The sequence below is a fragment of the Ciconia boyciana genome, chromosome 7 (genome assembly GCF_034638445.1).
Source record: "Ciconia boyciana chromosome 7, ASM3463844v1, whole genome shotgun sequence".
Lineage (NCBI taxonomy): Eukaryota > Metazoa > Chordata > Aves > Ciconiiformes > Ciconiidae > Ciconia > Ciconia boyciana.
In genome coordinates, this window is record NC_132940.1 from 40,659,021 (window position 1) to 40,680,919 (window position 21,899).

The 21,899-nt window shown below is 43.4% G+C and overlaps 1 protein-coding gene across 11 annotated transcripts in view; it reads left to right on the forward strand.

Annotated features, from left to right (window-relative positions):
- Positions 1 to 21,899, forward strand: part of DGKD (diacylglycerol kinase delta) — a 62,228-nt gene that overhangs the window by 35,194 nt on the left and 5,135 nt on the right. For all 11 annotated transcript variants that reach the window (XM_072866448.1, XM_072866451.1, XM_072866449.1 and 8 more), the window contains 22 exons: positions 959 to 1,061; positions 1,584 to 1,746; positions 3,825 to 3,933; positions 4,706 to 4,845; positions 5,589 to 5,673; positions 6,242 to 6,336; positions 6,439 to 6,538; positions 6,693 to 6,966; positions 8,817 to 8,978; positions 9,762 to 9,890; positions 10,884 to 10,980; positions 11,903 to 12,013; positions 12,776 to 12,872; positions 13,634 to 13,741; positions 14,365 to 14,478; positions 14,867 to 15,001; positions 17,892 to 18,043; positions 18,821 to 18,932; positions 19,099 to 19,191; positions 19,560 to 19,679; positions 20,019 to 20,136; positions 21,375 to 21,505. In XM_072866448.1, coding sequence (XP_072722549.1) covers positions 959 to 1,061; positions 1,584 to 1,746; positions 3,825 to 3,933; positions 4,706 to 4,845; positions 5,589 to 5,673; positions 6,242 to 6,336; positions 6,439 to 6,538; positions 6,693 to 6,966; positions 8,817 to 8,978; positions 9,762 to 9,890; positions 10,884 to 10,980; positions 11,903 to 12,013; positions 12,776 to 12,872; positions 13,634 to 13,741; positions 14,365 to 14,478; positions 14,867 to 15,001; positions 17,892 to 18,043; positions 18,821 to 18,932; positions 19,099 to 19,191; positions 19,560 to 19,679; positions 20,019 to 20,136; positions 21,375 to 21,505 — 2,748 coding nt within the window. The remainder of the gene's footprint in view (positions 1 to 958; positions 1,062 to 1,583; positions 1,747 to 3,824; positions 3,934 to 4,705; positions 4,846 to 5,588; positions 5,674 to 6,241; positions 6,337 to 6,438; positions 6,539 to 6,692; positions 6,967 to 8,816; positions 8,979 to 9,761; positions 9,891 to 10,883; positions 10,981 to 11,902; positions 12,014 to 12,775; positions 12,873 to 13,633; positions 13,742 to 14,364; positions 14,479 to 14,866; positions 15,002 to 17,891; positions 18,044 to 18,820; positions 18,933 to 19,098; positions 19,192 to 19,559; positions 19,680 to 20,018; positions 20,137 to 21,374; positions 21,506 to 21,899) is intronic.

Below are 21,899 nucleotides of genomic sequence, written 5' to 3' on the forward strand. Positions count from 1 at the left end.
TCTTTCTCCAGATGATAAACACCTGCAAGAGATAGAAATTTAAATTTGTGCTGAAAAGTATCACTGGGATGCGTAAAAGTAAGACCTGAAATAAGTATCTGGCTTCTCTGCAAGCTCATTTTCTTTTGATAGTGAGCTTTCATAGAAGAATCTAATTACACTAGTTATGAATCAAGGCCTCAGGCATGGGAGATGTTGGATTTTAAGGAGCCATTATTTGTCATTTCTACAACTTGAAAAGGTACAACAAAAAAGGACGATAAAGAATACTAAGCTATTTTAATAATAGCAATTTCCCTTCCCATTGCAATAGGTTTCTCTTGCCTAACCACGGCAGTGATGCAGACCTTGCTATGTTTCCAGTTGTCTATAAGATTAATAAGAGAAGTATCACAAAATATGTGTTTGTAATGTGGGGGGCGGGAGCTCAAACCCCAAGCAAACCCTCTGTCTTGCAGTCTTCGTGTACCAGGAATGACTGAAGTGCCCTACTCTGCTTTGTATTTCCTTTTTTGGGTGGCTTTATTAATCCTTTCTTCTCTTACCTCTTATGTCCCTCATGTCTTCCTGCTTTGTTTTTTACTTTCTTGTTTTCTTGAATTCCCAGCTTTTTCTTTTGTTGCTACTTTTGATCTTTGAACTGAGGCTGGGATTTTGAAAGCAGAATGCCTGAAGGCTCTTAAAGCCACATCATCTGTTATCTGGTCCTCCTAGCACTCAGAGTGCTAGTCTCATAAATTCAAATGGCAGAAAAAGTACATACTAATGGAAAGAGGAGAATTAGTAGAAGACTCTGATTAGATCATTCTTAAAGTAACTTTTATCAATTGATATTTCCTTGGATGCTCCCCCTCTTCCTTTCTTACTCTTCCTTTACAGCCTCTTGTTGGGTGGCTTTATGAGTTATACCACAGTGCCTAAAAGAGTCTGAATGAATGTTTTTTGGTGGTGTTTTCAGGTACACACAGCATGTAAAGAGTTGTTGCCAAATAAGTGCCCTCTTGGGCTGTGCAAAGTGTCTGTCATTCCTCCTACTGCTCTTAACAGCATTGATTCAGATGGTAAGTATTAGTAGTAAGTAGTGCCTTCTTTCTCCTCCTCTCAGTCACAGTCCCTTCAGCTAACACTATTAATGACAGACTCTGTCAACTGAAGATTCTGCCTTTTGGTGTTGCTGAAATTCCAAACTGGAAGATACTGCTGAAGTATGGCAGTGAACTGTTTGCTTTGCTTTTGCATGCAGTTTATTACCCTGTAACGTCAGTATTTGCTGAGCTGCAGCTGTTAAAATTTATTGAGAACAACTATATTGCAGAAGAGGTTTGGGAGGGCTGGGGAAGCTGAAAATTTTGGCATACTGGTACGAGATAAGTGTGACATTTGGCAGCATGAGGCGTGGTTCATGCTGGATTCAGTGCTGTGCGCATTTGGCGTTTACCCAGTGAGTGCCATAAGCACGAGGAGAGTATTAGCTTCTTCATAACTGTGCTGGGGTGTGGGGTGTTTTTGTTCTCACTCCATCTCCATGGGCAGCTTCACATCTCTTGGCTTTTCCTCCCTTTGCCTTCCCTTTTCCCTGGCAGGTTTCTGGAAAGCTACTTGTCCCCCTTCTTGCACAAGCCCTTTGTTGGTCTTTGTCAACTCAAAAAGTGGAGACAACCAAGGTGTAAAATTTCTACGAAGGTTCAAACAGCTACTGAATCCAGCCCAAGTCTTTGACCTCATGAATGGAGGACCTCACCTTGGGTAAGCAGATATTCTATGGAAGCACATGTTCCTTGTAAATACCAGAAAAGTACAAGTGATTTATTTGATTATAAGCTCATCCTCAAATATAACAAGGAACCTATTCCTCAGAGAAGACTGAACACATAGGAAGTTTGGAGGGGTTTTCCCCTCTCTGTGTTTAGTGTTATTGATTAGCTAAAACCAAGAATGTTGTTGAAAAAGTTTATTATTTCCATTCATCAGTAACAGCAGGACAGCTTGAGGGGCTTTGGGGGAATTCCAGAAACACTACCCTGGAAGAAGACCAAGCATGGAAGGCTTGAATCCAGAAGAAAACTTGTCAGCAAACAGACTTGTAGCAGGCATCCTGATGTACTGTTAACGAGACTTAACTTGAGTTAAATTGAGTGAACAGACAAACGTCATAGATAGCAAATGAATTTTGTCAAAATGAGATTTGTCCAGAAATAACTTACCTGGGAAGTATGTGAAACTTCCATCCATTAAAGATTTTATGGTGATATTGGGAAAACATCTTTTATGAATTCTTTTGGTGAAGTTGGTTCTGCCCTGGGATCTAGATGACATTTCAGACTTGTTTACCAGATTACACTAGAATATCTATGGATAAAAAAAAAAAAATTGCTGTGGAATAAATTCCTTTAGTGTATTTCTGCAACTCTGTTTAAAAAAAAAATCTGGTCTCTAGTTTGCTCCCTCCAAATGTTTCTCTTGCATCGGATTTGAGTAACTTTTGTCATGAATGGGTGCTTCTTATAATAAGAGCCAACACAAGGTGAACTTCCTTCATATTTTTCTAAATGTGACTCAGAGTTTATGACTAAGACCTGTAGATGCAGGGTGCTAAATCTGGGAGTGTCCACTCCTGGATGAGTGACCGTTAGGTTCTGCTTTCCTGAGAACTGTTGTGGTTTCTTGCCATAGTGCATTGTAAAACACTGGCCTTTAAAACTGCAGCATGCTGTCTAGGGGATGTGTTTGCCTGATAAATAATTTATAGAAAACTTTTAAAATTAAATAGTTCTCTTCTTCCCCTCCCCAGTTGGACTGACTGTAGAGAGGAATTTTGCTTTTAAGCAGGAGAGAAGAGAAAGGAGGGAATCAATTATTTTCTGAAGCTGTGGTGCACACTTCTAAAACAGCTGCTCTTGTTCTCTTTCTTAAAAAGGAAATGGTAGTACAGGGTAAAGGCTGCTTCTTAATAATGTAAATTTTCTCAATTGGTGCCAGTCAAACTGTACCATAAGATGTTGTCATTTCTGATAGACATTTTTCATGTGTCAACAGTACTTGAAGAAGTAAGGATTTTCATGTACTACAGTAAATCCTGTTTAGGTAATAATAAAAAAATAAATATATACAAAACCAAAATAAAAGCAGGCAGTAGTTCTGGAAGATGTTCAGTAAGAAGCACAGTTTCAAATAGCTTAAGGAGAGGTTGTTTTTAATATTCTGAAAAGGGTGAATAGAGAAATTCACACTTATCTTGCTGGTGAGTTGTTTGCCTGCCTGCAGGACAGACAAGGCGCCAGAGCATTGATTTATGTTGCTTTCCTAGAAGAAGGACTAAAGCTTGTGAGGCTTTACATCCTCTTACAGTTGTCTGCTTACTGAATGACTGCATAAAGTTCCCACTCTTCAAGCTTTGCTTTAATTGGGATGGCCTTGAGTGCGAAGGCAGTGACATCAGAGCACTCCAAACAGTGACAAATAACTAGTGTTAGGCTGAACACAGCAAATCTGCAAAAAGGAATTAATTCAATGGATAATGAGCTATCACATGCTTGTTTCCTCTTCTGTTCAGACAAAAGTGCCCTGCTTTAGTAGAGGAGTATGTCTGGGACACATTTCTGTAGTCAATAGCCGTTGTGAATTGCTTAGCTGTATTTATAATTTCTTATTTATAATAATTTTAATTCATTTGTAATCTGACAGTGGCCCATATTCATTGTGAAATCAGAGCCTACTTTAAGCAAATCTGCCATGTTTATTACCTAGATTGGAATTGTTTATCATTTCTTTCTATAACAGATGATTGTTCTTCTGTCTTGTTTTTTTCTTTCCCTTCTCTGTAGTTTACGCTTATTCCAGAAATTTGACACTTTCCGGATTCTGGTTTGCGGTGGGGACGGCAGTGTTGGCTGGGTTCTCTCCGAAATTGATAGCCTCAATCTTCACAAGCAGGTACCTGCCCAACGAGCTTGGTTGGATGAAAGAATGAAGGAATAACAATAGCATGGGTTGAAGAGGACTTTCTTTGGTCATACAGATGTAGTTTGCCCCAGGACTGAAGCCGCTGAAAGCTTACCACAGCAGTGTTCTTGCAGTAGTTTTCTGCAAGAAGCAGTACCGCATTAATTCGTTATTTCTATCTCCATTGCTCCCCCGCAACTGCCTCTTACAAGATCCAGCTTTTGGAGTAGCTCCAAGTTACTCCTGCTCCATTGGCAGCAGAGACTTATACTCAGAAAGGGCTGCAGTTAGAAAACTGGGAGTTCCGCAAGGGTAGTGCTCCTCATCTATTCCCTTTAATTCTTGTGGTGTTGTTTCTGAGTCCTGGGATAGACAGAAACTTCATTGGAGTAAAGGTATCATACAGTGTTTAATTTGTTTCCATTTTGTCTTGGAGATGTCTATGCTAATTTTACAGAAAAAGCAATAGCACCACCTGATGGTTAAAAAAATAAATCTGTAGAAGGGGTTACTTTTAGTAAGATGCTCCTCCAGATGGTAGCTGTAATACACTCCTCTCTCAGTTAACAACTTAGAGGAAATTTTTCCGTACTTGCATGCTCTTCTGGCTGTTTTCCCCATCCAATTACTTTCTCCTCCCCCTGGGACTAGCTATTTCTCAATGACTAGTCTGTGTAAGGAATCAGTCATGTTACTTGTGGCTGTTTGTGGCTTGTGTTTTCCCATTTGAATATCAGTTTTGGTTTCCTGTTCTCTAATGCAGTGCCAGCTGGGAGTGCTGCCCTTGGGAACAGGGAATGACCTTGCCCGTGTGTTAGGCTGGGGGTCTGCTTGTGATGATGATACCCAGCTCCCACAGATCCTGGAGAAGCTGGAGAGGGCCAGTACCAAAATGCTGGACAGGTGAGTAACCATCGCTGACATCCTCCCCTGCTCAAGAGTTGTATGAAAGTACCCTTCCAGGAGAACTGGACAGTTCTTGATTCTACCCAGCTGCTGGACTTCGTACTAATGCCAGTGAACATTTTTTCTTTGATAATCCTCTGTCACCCTTTAGCAACAAAAGGTAGTCTGGGTTTCTATGTCACTGCTGCAGAATAGTAATGAGTGAAATTGTCTGATGTCCAGCGTCCTCTCTTGTGTTCCAGAGTTCTTGTCAATTGAATTTGACAGCCTTGTAGTCATGATTTTTTTTTTTAAGCTAATTTTTTGCTTGGTAAATTTGAACCAATTTATCTTGAGTTTGGCTTAGAAATGAAAGCTGAATGCAGAAATGGATATCTTTACCCCTAGTATTGGTATCGCCTATATATATTTGTACATTTAAAAATGCTTCTTGTCTTTAGAGTTACATTTTGGCATCTGTTATGTTGAATCAAGTAATGCCCATAGAATTTCTGTGAGAGAGGGAAGAAGTACAGAGAAGGTCCTTGTGCTGTAGGATACTTGTTCATAGTGTCCTCCCTTTCTCTTACCGCAGTTCATCCATCTGCAGTTCCATTGCAACCCTATGGCTTCCTTACATCAGCCATGCCCCTGCCAAAGTGCAATTTGTTCTGCTTGAAGTTCTAACCTGTTATGTCCTTTGGATAAAGGAGGAAATCATCTGCCTTGTAGTGACAGCTATGATGTCTCCTTTTCAACAGGTGGAGCATCATGGTGTATGAAACCAAACTCCCTCGCCAGGCCTCCACTTCCACAGTCACTGAAGATTTCAGTGAGGATTCTGAGGTACCTCATGAGATGCAGAGGGCAGGGGACTGGGAGCAGTGACCTCAGAACAGACAAGATAGGAGGCAGTGGTTGAGTTCAAATGGAGGAGGCCTGAGCTATGACTTGGGTGAAGCAGGAGCTACAAAGATCCTGGGTCTTTAAGTCAATGAAGTATTATGGAAAAGGATGGCGGTTGGGTTACCAGAGTCAACAACCATAATGGGGAATGGGAGGAAAATGCTTTGGAACAGGACAGAGAGGAAATGATCGACTGATAAAAGACAGATAAATGCTGTCATGACATCATGTTGTTGAAATTGTGGAAAGCTGCATAGCAGTCATAAGAACTGTAAAAACCCAATCAGAGACTCTTAAGAACTGCACTGCTGATGATTTCTAGGTTCAGAATTAGTTTCTTCATCAGATTCAGATCTTCAGTGGGTAACTGAGCCCTGGATCACAGAACTTTTCCAGGGCAAAAAGAACCTGTAGAATGATAGGTACTCTCTGGGGAGCCAGGGTTACACAGCATGTGTTGTAATGTTGGGAAGCAGCACCCCAGTGGCTTGTTTCTGACTATCACCAGGTGCAGAAGATTCTCTTCTATGAAGACTCTGTGGCTGCTCATTTGTCCAAAATTTTGACTTCTGACCAACACTCAGTGGTCATCTCCTCAGCCAAGTGAGTACTTACACTTGCTTAGCTGCTCCAAGTGAAAGTTGCACTGTGAAAATCCTGAGCCAATCCTTGCATGACTTTGTTTTCACTACCTTCTTTATCTAGGGTGCTTTGTGAGACAGTGAAGGATTTTGTGGCTCGAGTAGGGAAAGCCTATGAGAAGGCAACGGAAAGCTCAGAGGAATCAGAGGTCATGGCCAGGAAGGTAAAATTGGAAAAATTGTTTGGATTTCTACTTCTGAAGTGGAAAACCGCTCTGTTTTCAGAGAACTAGGACAGCAGCAGTTCAGCAAGCGCTAAAAGAAGGAGCTACCCAGTCTACTGTTAGTTCTACTCAGATGTTTTTCTTTGCCTTGTAGTGCTCTGTCCTGAAGGAGAAACTGGACTCATTGCTGAAGACACTGAATGATGAATCTCAAGCATCTTCATCTCTGCCAAACCCTCCTCCCACCATTGCAGAGGAAACTGAAGATGGTGATGGGTCAGGCAGTGCTTGTGATTCTTCTAGTGACCGGTCAGTGGGCTCGTCATGTACTGCACGGCCCCAGATATTTCGCCCCCGAGAACAGCTCATGTTGAGAGCCAACAGCTTGAAAAAAGCCATTCGTCAGATAATAGAGCATGCAGAAAAAGGTAACCTGTTAGGAGTCCTGCTTGTGACTTGTTACAGGCTCTTGAGAAGTATAAATTTCCTTTACTCCAGAGGGGAGTAGGGTTCTTTATTAAAAACAGCTTTCCTGAGCTAGAGAAGCTATTCAGTAATGGCTATTTAGCTTCAGTATCATCTCTGCCAAGCCCACCTGTTTGAAACATAGCTTGGTAAATCAGCCTGAAGTTCAAGGTATGTTCTCTCCCATAGGGCTGGTTTAGGAAGTTACTACCCTCCCACACTCTGTTCATTTGCGTTTCCTGTCTGTCCCCACCCATACCACAATTGTGTCAGCACAACTGTTTGTGTGGCCTTGCTGTAAAACAGTTCTGAAAATACTTGGGAAGAAAGTATTTCAAGTATTTTAACTTGGATTGTTTCAGAAATCTCTTTATAGTACAGCCCAGCAAAACAGTGCAGTAGTACAACTGCAAGAGAGGGCAGGGACTTCTTAAACTGGCTTTGTCACTGGGAAAATGTTATAAAAGTGCACCTTGATGCAAATCAGTTCTGTTCTGAGGTAACTTCCTAGGCAGGTGACCCTCTTCTCCACATCTTGACCCTTATCTCTCTCCAGCCACTCACACCCATAGCTCAAAGTTTCATTTCCTTCAAAAGGCGTCAGTCTCCCAGATGTTAGTCATCAACTCAGTGGTTTAACTTAATTATTGGAGATAAAAGCATTGAAGTTGCAGATGTGACATCCATGCACACCTAAATGTGCAATGTGAACAACTGTGCAGTCAGGTACAGATCATTGCAATGTTGCTTGGATTTCCAGTACTGCAATATTGTATGCGACCTATCTTGGAGGCAAAGTTACATGAAATGATGGAAGTTGAGCAAACAGCCTGCTTCTGGTGAAGTAGAGGTCTTGACCTCATTGCTGCCCCACTTTGCTGCTGCTTACCTTATGCCAATTTGATGTTTGTGGGAGTTCTTTTGGAGCCTAACCAATTTGCTTAATCCAACAAAAAGAGTTTATATTTCTGCTGGGCTAGTGGTTTGGATTGCCTTGTGGGTAGTTTGATCAACTCCAGAGTCAGCACAAGGGAGGAGAAGAGACTGAAAGAAGGGAGGCTCGTTCCCCTGTAGAGGCAGTGAGCTGGTAGATCAGCTCAGGACTGTTCACCGAGCTGTGCCCTGTGAGGGGTTACTGGGGAGGAAGGCCTATTGATTACATGCAAAGGAAGTTTTGATTTCTCTAGGCAACATGCTAGCATTTAATTCTTACCAGCTCTGGGGCAAACTCCAGTTACGTTTCAAATGTATTTATTCAACTTCTCCAAACTGATTTTCTTCTTCCAAAGTATGTAATCTGATTCTTTCCTTTGTTTGTATTGTTTTTTACCAACTGCTATTTTCTTCCTCCTGATTATATGTGTCTAAGTGCCCTTTTCAAGTGGCTTATCCTATTGCCCCAGTACAGATTAAGCAAACAGAAAATTCATTAAATTTATTGTTTAATGTCCATCTAGTTAGAATTTCTGGCAACATCTAAATGCAAATAAATGGAAGCCCATCACCTGTAGCACAGTTTACGTCTGAGGAAGCATGCGTACCTGTAGCATTAAGGGTGGACGCTTCTATTTAGAGCCTTACTGCTAAAGAGCTCAGCAAAGAAAACAGGAGGCTAAGCCAGCCCAGTTCCAGAAGTTCTCTAGAGCAGAGCTTAGTTGAGACAAATGATATAGGAAAGCTTTTGGTTATTTCTATTCTTTCCTTTAAGGAATCGGGGCCTTTAGACTCCCATCCTATTGTTATTTACATTAGTGGGAGTTGTTCCTTGCTAGAAGAGCTGTGAGGCACTCACCTACTTTCTCTCTCCTTACAGCTGTAGATGAGCAGAACGCCCAGACCCAGGAGCAAGAGGGCTTCCTCCTTAGTCTCTCAGCCTCTGAAGAGGGCAAGGAGCTGAAGAACGAGGATAAAATCTCCCTGCAGTCATCACACAGCAGCAGCTATGGAGTGTCCAAAGGGAGGAGCCAGCGGAAAGGTACTGCTCCGGGGCTGCCACCATGCAGATCTTGCCTGCGAATTACGATTCTGTTAGTTGTAAAAAGTGAGGGAGGTGTTACGTGTATTACCTTCCAAGTTCTGTTTTTCTCTAATTTTTTAATGATTGCTCTTCAGATGCCAGGCCTTGCATGTTTCTATACTCTAGCCTGTGCATCATGCACCGCACTTTTCGCTACATCTCTGATGGCTGGTCCATGATCTTAGCATATGGAGCCTAGCATTAAGAAATTTTCTTGCACCTTAGCCAGTAATCTGGATTCTCTTGGCTTTCAGTGCTTGGACAAGGATGGTCTTGAGCATTTTTCATGTCATGTACCTGATGACATTTCCCTGTAAGCCCCTGCCATCCTTTGCAGATGACAGAGAACGGAAGCCAGTTTGCTTTAATAACTGTGTTATGTGAGTAATTTGTTAGAAATCCCTGATCACTACAAATGTATTTCGAACTTACCTGAGTATTGATTGGGAGCCAAATACCTTGTCTGTTGTGCTGCTGGCACCAGCTTTTTCTCATCTCCGTTTCTAATATTTGCATGTGGCATTTTGGTACCTCCAATCTGTGAGGTTTTCTGGCTTCACATGTGCCACATCTCTGTTTCTTAATGGCTGGTTCTGTCAGCTCTTTGTTTTATGGTGGCTAGAGTGTTTTGCTGTTGAGTGATTCTTAAACCAGTCTTGCTGCTTGGGCTGTACTGCTATGTGCTGGTCTGAATCACAGTGTTATGTTTGTCAATAGCCATGGTTGTGTTGTGTTTTACAGCGTCCAAGTCCCCTTGCGAAAGACTAATAAACAAAGGAAGTTTGTCACTGGGCAGCTCTGCATCTCTTCCTCCCCAGACAGGAAACCGGGACAACTTGCCAATGCTGAACACAAAAATCCTCTACCCAAGTAAGTGTAACACCCACCACTTCCCACTGGGGCAGCCAACTGGAGCATGGGTGACAGCAGCTCAGGCTGCAGTCTCCACATGAAAACATGAAATTGTCCTGCCTGATGTCCTTTTGTGCATAGTCCACTTGGAGAGAAATCCCTTTGTGGATAACTTTCCACTAGGGCTGAAAAGTGGAGACTTGGAGGGAGCTGTAATAGTTTACAGTTTGTAGCTGAGACCTAGACACAGATTTTTATTAACACTATGCAGTGACAGAACTTTGATGCCAATTACAAGGAGACACTGAGCTCAAAGTAACCTTGAGAAGCCTGATAGGATGCTGCTGAGAGAGGTTTCTGAAGAGTGGCAGCCATAGACTGGGAGCAGCAGTCCCTTCATGTGAAGGCTGAAGTCACTGGAGGTGCACAGATCCAGCAGAATTCCCACCTCCCCAGTCTTGTGTAGGAACTTCTCCCCATCACCATGGTGCTGTCCTTCCACCCCTTCCCCCAAATTACTTGTTCAAGTTGTTTCTCCTGGAGGCAAGTAATTTCCTTTCTCTCTGACAAAGCTACTGTTTGTGGGTTGCCAGCTAATAAAGTAGGAAGTAGAAGGCAGTAATTCTTGACCAACTTGGAGAATAACTTCAGTCCTACTTCTCCCTCTCTCTCCTCATTGAAGCAAGGATGTTGCATGTCTCACCCTGGAACAAAAAAGCTACTGCAGTGAATACACTCCTATTTCCCATTTCTATGTGTCTGTATAACTGTGATGCTGGCCTTAGGTGATACCCTGTCAATCAAAAACCCTGCAGGCAGCCCCAGAAACCCTTCTCCTTATCGAGAGAGCTAAGCCTTGTGGAGTGGAAGAAAGCACTATTGCTGTTTGCTTTCCACAGTGAATGACAAGAGTTAATATATTCTGCCCTGTCATCTTGTCTCTGAGATTGAAGTTACCTGTTTTCTGCTTATTATTAATCACACTTTTCCCTGTGGTCAATTTCCCTACAGATATCCGTGCTGGCATGTCTGGTTCTTTGCCTGGGAGCTCTGTCATAAGTCGATTGTTGATCCATGCTGATCCCTTTAACTCTGAGCCTGAAAATCTGTGAGTATGCCCAGGAGGTTGAAGGGAGGGAGGGAGCGTTTCCAAATGGACCGCAGCAGAGAAGCAGATTAGTTTATAGAGCTAAATAAAGGACTGCAGCAGTCCAGAGTTATATAAATGAATTCATATGCTGGGTGCCAGTGAGGATCAGCTTATGTAGTTATGCATGCAGTGACACATCTGATCATGGTAGAAGATTTTTAGGTTTTAGGTGAGAACGAAATCTAGATGAGTCTTCTCCCTACACTCAGAGACGACTCCAGCTTCCAGTTAGTAAACAATAACCTGTGGGGGAATCACTACCCTTACAGCATGGAGGCCCAGGAAAGGTCATGGGCAGGCCACAACAGGGAGGCAGTTGAGAAATGTAATGTGAAGACTTTCTCAAGCTGTTTCTGCAAAACTGTTTAACAGTAAAAATCCAATGATAGAGACTTTAAGGTTTTTTCATGGGGTTCACTGCCGCTGAGATGAGTAACTGACACTTTCGAGCTCATTTGTCAGTCTCTCTGTAGGTAACACCTAAAATATATATATATAAAAGCAATTAGCATTGCTAATGTTTTGTGAGACCTTTTACACAATGCCAGCAACCAGCAATGTAGTTTTTTGTAAATGAGGTATAGGCTTCTGAGTACGTTTCTGTGGCAAGGGGAGAATTCCTCTGCAAGTCTTGGGGGTGCGAAGTCTTATGGACAGAGGCTGCAGGCCAGGGACTTCCACTCAGTAGCCACTTTTATGGTATCCCTTGTGGGTTTTAGGCAGTTCCCAGCAGTGCTTATCAGAGCACCTTGGCATACAGCCTTCTTGTTCTTCACCTTTTTATGCAAGAGAATTATGAGGTGGCTAGAGAGGGCATGTGAGACATATACCAAATGGTACATAGACTTAGAAATGGGAGTTTTGTTCTTTTGTCCGGCAGTGAATGTTACACAGAGAAGTGTGTCATGAATAATTACTTTGGAATTGGACTGGATGCAAAGATTTCTTTGGACTTCAACAACAAACGTGATGAGCACCCAGAGAAATGCAGGTGGGTTTGGCTTTGGCTGACCTTTGGCTATTGCCAGAAGTGACTGAACCCACTTTATGTCTCTGTGTGGTTTTGAAGCCAATTGTGCACAAGTGTGCTGAATAGGTATATTGTCAATCTTGTCTGCATAATCCTCCTTCAAGGCTCGAAATCATGATGGAGGAGATTAGCTACTGATTTATTACTGATTCATTATGCTGCTGTGGCTAGTATAAGATCTTTGAGTAGCTACATTGGTGTGGATTTAGTGCATTGGTTCTATTTGCTTCGTGATCTCACTTAGATTTTTCTCCTGGATTTGCTATTTAGCTATAAGAGAATCACATCTCAGCTCTAAATGCCATGGAGGCCTTGATCCTAACTTAATACAAACCACAGGTTTTGGCCTTTTGCGTACCTGGGCAACTACAGGATGCTTTGTGTAGCCTGGGATTGGTACATTTGCTATACTTGAGCTAATACTGGAAAATGCTGTTGATGTCCTGGCATATGAGATTGACAAGTTCTGTGCCAGGGGAATCTGTGTTTGTTTCTGGTAATGTGTGTTACTCAGTCATCCTCAGTTCGTACCTGACATTTATTTTAAGGGGAGTAGTTTCCTAGCAGAAACTATGACCATTTTGAGTGCTTGACCCTTTTGGAAGCAAAGCACCTTTGTGTTTTAGGATGCAGGAGGTACCATTTCAATGTGGGTTTTTTTTCCCTCTAAGTGAAACGGTAAATGCTTATGCTAACTTTTTCTCTTTTGATTTGCCTCCTTAGAAGTCGTACTAAAAACATGATGTGGTACGGAGTACTGGGCACCAAGGAGCTGCTACACAGAACATATAAAAACCTGGAGCAGAAAGTCTTGCTGGAGGTGAGGAATTAGCATGCCCTTCTGTTGCTAAAACTGGGATGCCTAACTGCATCTCCTTCAGACACCTTGACTTTGGCATGGTGATTCTGCTTGATGACTTGCCTGCCTGATACAATGTACTTGCTGTATCTCACCCTGAGCTAGCTAAAAGTAGCTTTTCCTGGTTCTGGAAGATAACTTGTATTCTCTGCCTGTAAGGGAAGTGTCATCCTGCTGGAAATTATTAGCTGTCCCCAACTCAGTATTCAGCATAGATAAGATTGTTATGTTATATGTGATATCTCATGTGAACACATCATTTTAGATAGGTGCAGTGGAAAGCTCTTAATTTAACTACACTATAATGTGCATCAAACTGGAAAAGAAATATTCTTGTATTGGTCATGTACAGCATAAACAGGTAGCTTGCAGGAGGAGACCCTCATCACGGCAGACTGCATAGGCGTTTCAGAAGTTTTATTCCCCTTTCCGGAGGAATAAACCAAGAGGCTTTGCCAAGCCTTTCAGGTGTGCCCTATTCCTGTTTGGGGAAAAGAAGCAACAGTATCTCTCTAAAATCCATGTTTGCCATGTTTGCCAAAGGAGAGGTGGTTCATAAGACATGAATGGATATGTTCTACTCTGCTAGGCCAAGCATAAACTGGAAGAAACCTGAATTAATTTATTACTAAGCTGTGCAGACTGTTTTCTGTTCTTAGCACATGGCAGGAGGGGCTGTCTCCTGCTGTGCTGAGAGTAACATTACCTTCTTTTCTGTGCAGTGCGATGGGAGGCCAATCCCTTTGCCCAGTCTCCAGGGAATCGCCGTACTCAACATTCCCAGCTACGCAGGAGGCACCAACTTCTGGGGGGGAACCAAGGAAGATGATGTGAGTATTCTCTAAGGCAATCCAGGAAGTGTTTTACTTACTATTGCTTTTGAAGTCATAATCGCTGAGAATAGTGCTTGGAAGAAGAGGGCAAGGGGCCTGTCTGCATGTATGTTCTCTGTGAAGTGGATATGATACTGAAATCCAATCTTCAGCAGCTTCACACCCAGGCAGTCTGTAGTGATTCAGACAAAAAAAAACCCCAGATGCTGTCCTGGGCATTTGGACTTCCAGGAAGTGCTTTAGATTGCCTTCTCCCCTCAGACTGCCTGAGAAGTAAAGCCCCTTGAAGTCAAAGGGAGTTAGATCCAGTCAGAAACATTGTATTATTTGAGATGAAAAAGTGCCTACTCTCATAAGAATAATTATTACCTTGTGGCCTCTACAGCCTTTGTGTTTGAATTATACTTTAGGTGCCATTGGAGGCACAGTGGGAATATCGAGGCTCCTTTTTCTCCCTCCTAGCTCACTGCAAATCTTCACCTTCGAGCCTCGTTAATTTTATACAGATTAAAAGGCACAATTGAAAGCTGACCCCCAGATCTTCACCAATAGGGGGTAAAGGAAGCCTCTCCAACAGAGCTGTATGTCAGCTGAATTCTCTCTCCCTTGTATCCGGCTAGACATTTACAGCCCCCTCCTTTGATGACAAGATTTTGGAGGTGGTAGCAGTGTTTGGTAGCATGCAGATGGCAGTGTCACGAGTGATAAACCTACAGCATCACCGGATTGCACAGGTATCAGTTGCTTTTGTGAGCTCTTCTTGCCTCCCCCATGTCCAGTTTGTGATGTTTATGCCAATTTCAGTCATTGAGCCCCCATTTGTGCTCTCTCTTGTCCATGGAAAGAGCATCCACCAGGGCTGAAAATTAGCACATCCAGGGGCAGTTTGGGCATGGAATTGCTTGGTAGTGCCAGCAATTAAAATACAGATTTGTAGTCCAAAGACAAAGCAAATGGTCCCTGCCGCACAAGGACGAGGTGTGCCCTGCCACCCAGGCACGTGTGCCTCTAGTAGCACCAAAGCTACAGTACCTGGGGAAGTGCTTTGGAAAGAAAGAGAATGTCTCATGCTTTTGGGAAAGCACCATTTTAGAGCTTCTCTGATGCAATCACTTCTTGCAGTGTCGGACAGTGAAGATAGCCATCCTGGGAGAAGAGGGAGTTCCCGTGCAAGTGGACGGAGAAGCCTGGATCCAGCCTCCGGGTTACATTTGGATTGTTCATAAGAACAGAGCACAGACCCTCACCCGAGACAGGGTAAGAGCAGCCTTGCATACACTATGTAGTACACACGTGTTTCTATGTCACATACTCCTGGAGAGTGTGGCAATGGCCACACGTGAAAGCTTATGTTTGTGAATGTAAGAAGCATATTTTGCTACACACCATAAAACTTTCTGGAAAGAACATGATTAAACTCGTATTCACCGCTTGGGAAATCACATAAATGAAGTTGTTTATGCAAGCTTATTTTGCTTCCTTTTCTAGGTGCCTTGTGACAGCGTTTCTTAACACGCTTGCATGCTGTTTTTCCCACAGGATGCCTGCCTCACTGAGTGCTGCGGATTGTCTAGATTCAGCTGTTCAATATTTTAATTTCTCATTATTGTTCAATATGTGGCTTATACCTCATTGACCAAGTAAAGCAGTGTCTTATGCCTTGTTCAGCAGTGTGTGTCTATGTCTCATCTCATCATTTTCAAATATATCTGATGAGTACCAGCACATAAGGACATGTCCTTGCCATTTTACTGTATTACTGAATGGTGGTAAGCCAAAGGAAAGGATAAAGGCCCTGCTGTGGCACAAACAGGCTTTGTGGTTCCTCCCAACTCTGTAACTGTCCATGCATAAACAATTTGGTTGATAGCAGCTTTTAATACTTTCCAGCATAACGCCCCTTTACCCAGCTTCCAGAGCAAATCGAAGTCCTCTGCAAAGGACTCACCTGCTGAATAACAAGAAAAGAGAGAACAACCAAGAGGAAAAAGGGAAAGCAGCCTGATACAGGCCTGAGGCACATTGCCTGGCAGGAAGTTACAAGTATGATGGTATGAAAAGAAAGAAAAGGTGGGCATACAAAGCCCCGGTCATGGTAGGACAGGGCAATACCCAAGATCCCTTGAGCTGGGAGAGAACACTGGGTACTGTTCATAGAATCATAGAATAGTTTGGGTTCGAAGAGACCTTTAAAGGTCATCTAGTCCAACCCCCCTGCAATGAGCAGGAACATCTTCAACTAGATCAGGCTGCTCAGAGCCCCGTCCAGCCTGATCTTGAATGTTTCCAGGAATGGGGCACCTACAACCTCTCTGGGAAACCTGGTCCAGTGTTTCACCACCCTCATCATAAAAAATGTCTTCCTTACATCTAGTCTGAATCTACCCTCTTTTAGTTAAAATCATTACCCCTTGTCCTGTCACACCTTGATGCTAATATTGTGGAGAGGAGGAGACAGGAATAGTGCGCACAGTCTTTCCTGGAGGGTAAGAGAGCTTCTGCAGGGTCATACTGAGACTTGGAGGGGGAGTGACTGAAGGAGATAGCACAGAGAACAAGGGGGAACGGGATTCCTGCTGTAAAGGTGGGAGAGAGAAAAGGAGAGACAACCTACATGGTGGTATGGTGGGAAAGGTGGAGTGAAGCACAAGAGATAGAGAGGACACACAAGTCCCTAGTGAGTGTGCTGTGTGTGTTGGGCTATCTGAAGCCATGGCTATGATTGTGCCCTCCCCCTCCTCATTCCTGCAAACCCAGTTTTGCGGGCATGGAATTGCCACTGAGGAAGAGGTCCCTGTTTTACAGAGCAACATTCAGCTTTTGTCTTGACTGTGGGCTTATCCTTCTTTTTCCTGCAGTCCTTTTGATCATCATTGCACACCCCTTCCTTCACAGAGCAAATCTGTCCTATGCAGTAGATGAAGTGGGGTTCTCTGTTCACATGTGTGACCCTGTACCTTTGGTAGCATTTTTCAAATGTGATTTGGGGTATTTAGTTTCCTAAACTGAAGATGGAAAAACTCAAATTCCCTCATGTGGCCCGTCATCAGCAAGGTTGAGATCAACAGATAGCTTGCACTGAGCTGACAGAGCCTGGTTTTGTCCTGTATGAGGAGCAGTAGGGAAAGGGAATGCTTTACCACAGGGCTTCACAGGTATTTGCAGACGCAGGAGAATGGCATGTCCCCAGAACCTTGGGTTGTCCCCAAAGGCAGTTGTGTTCTAGCGGACACTGGCTTTTCTGCTCCATCTGTCTCCTCTCTCTACCCTTAGTCCTGTGCTCCTTACCTAGTTTGTACTCATCTCATTTGACTTCCCAGGCCCAGGATCCATAAGTACCATTTTCTCCCCCTTTCCCATCCACCCATCACACTCAGTCTCCTTTCCTTTTCTGGCTCTCCAAATGCTGATTTTTTTTTTCCATGAAAGCTTCGCACTCCTGCTTGTTATCCTCATCTTCTTCTCTGAATTACTCTTCCTATTTCAGTCTTCCCCTCCCATACTCCCTTCTCTTGTCTAACCTTCTCTGTTGTCATTTCTTGTGCTCATTGATCCATCTCTCCTTGCCCTGAGGCTCTGTGTTTCAGTTTTCATTCTCACCATATCCAATTTTGATCCTTCTGTATTGGATCTGTTTTACTTCTTCCTGTACTGCTAGCTGATGCCAGCAGGAATATCAGTACAGGTGCAAGTGGGACAGGTCCTAGCTCTGAGTTCAGCTGCTTGTCCCACCCATTACTGGGGAAGCCCAATTTACTTCCAGATAAAGAGGAGCCTTGAACATTTTTAGTTTCCAGCTCTGAGATGTCACTGAGGTATGCAGTAATACTGAAGTGTAGAGGTGATATAGCTACTCAGAGAAAAGGCTGCCACCAGTAGGGAATTGGTGGATTTTGCTAGTTTGGCCCTCAGAACTGGCCTAGCAATTTTGACTAAAACTAGGCTTAAGCAAAAATTAAGCCAAGGCAAGCATGTGGCATGGAAAACTTCAGCCTAAGCAGCTAGTTGGCAAAGTTATAAGCAGCTGAACAACTGGGTCCTGCAATGAAAAGTGTCTATACCAGATTTACATATTTTACAGGCATAGGCACAGCCATTGTTTTTATAGGAGCTTTATAAGATATCTTATAGTTTGCTGTGTTTTTAGGCATTTGAGAGCACCCTGAAGTCCTGGGAGGACAAACAGAAGTGTGAGTTGTCCCGACCTTCCTCTTTCTCTCTGCAACCAGAGATCATGTCCGAAGAAGAATCCACCCAGATCAACCAGTTTGGTCAAGCTGCAGGTGCTCTGATCCACAGGTGGGACTCAATTTGCTTTTGGTGAATAGAGCCGTCCTTTGATGCCTGAAGTTCTTGTCCTACTTCCTGTTCCTGGAGAGGTTTCTGTTCACTCTTATCTTCTGCAGTGCTGGTCCGTGGCACTGGGGATAACATCGTTCATTATGCACTATCCCAGTTGCCTGAGGACTGAAGTCAAATAAACTTTCTTAGGTCATTCTGAACAAAAAATATTGCTTTCATGAGCAAACATGGATCCTTTAATCCTGAAAGAACCTCTTATCTTTGAGAATTGATGATTTTTATCAGAAATGAAACAAAAGCCTCTCTAGGAGCTCAGATGACAAGTTGGGTTCTTATAACCCTGATGCCCAGCAGAGATTTCTGGAAGAAGTCACTGTATGCTCACCTGCTCATCCTTTGCTCAGATGTTCAGCTCCTTGGTCTGAGCCTCTGAGAGAAAATTCCCAGAGTCACATCAGAGACGGGTTAATTAAATTGCCATATGTGCAGCTGCCTTTCACATCACTATGGCCATGTCTAGGTGTATTTCAAACTGATCCCAACTTGTGTGCAGAATTGAATATGCACCTGAAGTTGTGCATGTGAAATCTGCCTTGCTTTGCCTATGCATGCTCACTATAGTAGGGAGAATTGCCCTGCTTTACCAGAGGCTGTGCCCTTCCCATGCTTTATCCCTGCTCTTGTCACTCAGATGGGTATTAAAAGGAGATACGCAGTCAGAAAAGGTCTCCTGCTTTGAGCATATGCTGATGCAATCTGTAATTCTCTCTTTAGCATTCGGGAAATAGCCCAGTCCTATCAGGACATGGAACAGGAGCTTGCCCACGCTGTCAATGCCAGCTCCAAGTCTATGGACAAAGTCTACGCTAAATCCAAGTCTACAGAGGTACTTCACTCACTTGGCATCTCCCATTTTGTCCTTATTCCATAGCTCTTGGTTTTCCTTTCTGATTGACCAAAATTAGGCCTTGCTTGTCTAAGACTTCTTACTTTTGACTGCTCAGACCTCTGCATTTCCAGGCTTAATTTGCGCATGAATTGCTTCCCTGCAGGGTCTGAACTGCAGCCTTGTTGTAGAGATGGTGAATAATGTCAAAGCCCTGCATAATGAGACAGAGCTGCTGCTGGCGGGCAAGATGGCGCTGGTAAGAAGCACAAAGCAGGAGTAATGCAGCCTCTCACTTTCTCTCTTCTCCTACTGTTGCCTTGGCAAGCAACATTTTGTTGATCTTGGTCTTCTTTGTCTTTTGTAACAAGTCAGTTTAAATGTTATCATTGAGGAATTAGGATGGTGTTGCTACGTAGGCATGGTGAGCAGTCAAGCTAGCTTGCGCAGAGTTTGAAGCTCAGGAAAGATGAAAATCATTAACTTGGTAATGTCTGGGCAGAGTGCCTGCTGGGCACTTCCTTTTAAAAGGAACTGCTTCATTAGCTGGGAATTTCAAGGCAAGGGCCTGACTGTGTGTTCCACCATATGGCTTTTAACTCTGCCTTGCTTCCATTTCTGGACCAGCAATTAGATCCTCCACAGAAGGAGCAGCTCCAAGCAGCCCTGGCAGACATGGACCTCCAGTTGAGGAAACTAGCAGACATCCCTTGGCTGTGGCAGCTTATGGAGCCCTGCGATGAGGAGGTGAGGAGGACCAAGGCTATATTTCCCTAGGTGTTCTCTGTTTCAGTAGTCGGCTTTGAGTGTTTGACTTCCTGTGAATATATGACTGATGTGAGAAAAAATCATTAAGAAGGAAACTTGACTTCCTGGGGCTAAATAAAGTAATTTCCTGCTAAGGTCCCTTGCCTGACATGGGATCAACTTTCTCTGTTTCCTTTCCTGTCTTGATCAGAATGAGTTTAGAACTCTTTTTTCCTCTCTTACAAGGTCATGGAGGTGAGCTTGACAGTACTTGTTGCTCTTGGTCCATTACAACCAATTTATGGCTGTTTGCCTGATATTCCCTTTTTGTTCTCACAGAACCAGATGCTGGATTATTCTAAACGCAGCCGCAGTGGCAAATTCCGTCTGGTGACCAAGTTTAAAAAGGAGAAGAACAACAAAAATAAGGAGACTCATAGTAGCATGGGATTGCCGGGTACCAAGTCTGCTCATTTATTGTGTCTCTTTGTCACATCAGTGTGGTCACACCACTGCCTGTTCTCTGTCTGTTTCCTCTCACATTCTCTCCTTCTGTTTCAAGTGCATCTGCCTTTTCTTGGAGGTCTAGTCTGTCTTTTTCACGTGGCAAAGTAGCTTATTGCTCCATTCTAAGTCATGATCCCCCAGTACCATGCAAATATTCCTGAGCATAAACAGGAGGTACCCTCTGAAGAATTCTGCCTACATCCAGACATTTTCAGGGATATTTCAGGGGGTGCTTAGTGGAATGAATGTGAGGATTTTGGCATTTTAGGTATCAAAATGACTGTGGAGCCCAAGTCTGCATAACTCCGGTCTTTGCACTGCTAATTCTCTGTGGTATGGTTAATGATGTTTTTCTCATTGATTCACCCTCAGGCTTTAATCAAGTTTCATGTCTAATTGGCTGGGGATCAGCATCACCACAGGTGTACCCTGACCTTTAATCCTACTGGTCAGTAGATAAAAACTGTCCATGAATCAACAAATTGCCATTCGAGACACTTTCTCTCCAGTTGGGTTAGTTGATTTTTGGTTTATACTCTCCTTATGAAGACTTTCTTCTAAAATTCAGAAGTACTACCTGTTCTGTGGGCTCCTTGGTCCTGTCCTCTGCCATGGAATTGTGGGTACAGTCTCCTGCTGTCTGACAGGCTGGTGCTCATTCGTTGCCTCCCAGAACTTGAGAACTTTATTATTCTCTTATTTAGAGGCTGTGCAAGAAGGTGGAAGTCTAAACTCTTCCTCTCTCCCTCAGACTTGGGGGAGAGAGGTTGCCATTTTGTTTACTGAGCACAAGTGCTTGTACATAATAGCAAACTAATCTGTGCTTGATTCTTCATGATATATTTTATGAATCTGTTGTTTTGTAAGCAGAGGAATATCAATGAACTTACTCTTCTTAAACATGGGGGTAGACTTTAAAAAGTCTATCCAATCCCATCAAAACAACCGTGCACTTCCTCCTGGCTTTACTGCAGCCAGCCTCTGCTTAAGAGAACAGCTCTTACCTTTCTCTGCCCTACCTCCTTTGTTTGAGACTGTAAGTCGTGCTACCAGTCCTTGCCTTCCCCTTGGTTTGAGGCTGTGGTACTGCTTGCCCTCCTTCTCTGGCACTGAGTGCTGATGGTGTCCTCTCACTGTCTTCTGGGATTCTGGGTACTCAATGCACTCCTGCTTTTCCATCTCTAACAGTTCACCTCTGGGGAACGGAGGAGGTTGCGGCCTGGCTTGAGCATCTCAGTCTTTGTGAGTATAAGGATATCTTCATCCGGCATGACGTCCGGGGCTCTGAGCTCCTGCACCTCGAACGGAGGGACCTCAAGGTACTTTCATGATTGGCTCATGAGAAATAGCCAGCTGCATCTGCATGACCTTCTGTGCTGAATGTGCTTCGAAGTGGTCTGCCCGCTGTTCATTCCACATGCCTTGGCAAGATGAACGGGTTCATTGCAGCCTCGTTTTATTTTCTCACCATTTCAGGTCACCTGATTTTTAACAGCAGAGAGGTAGAATAGCTAGTTGAGGGACCAGCTGTCTAATTCTGCCACAGCTTCCTGGAGATGTAATACAGTCCAGCACACAGATTGCAGATAGTGTTCTTGAAGGTCTCTGATTTTAATGATGGAATGGAAGTTCTCAACTTCTTGGCTCCCGTACCATCTTTGTAGAACATGCTGTGATTGGGAAAATTTGGTTCTTATGTTGTAGTCACTGGAC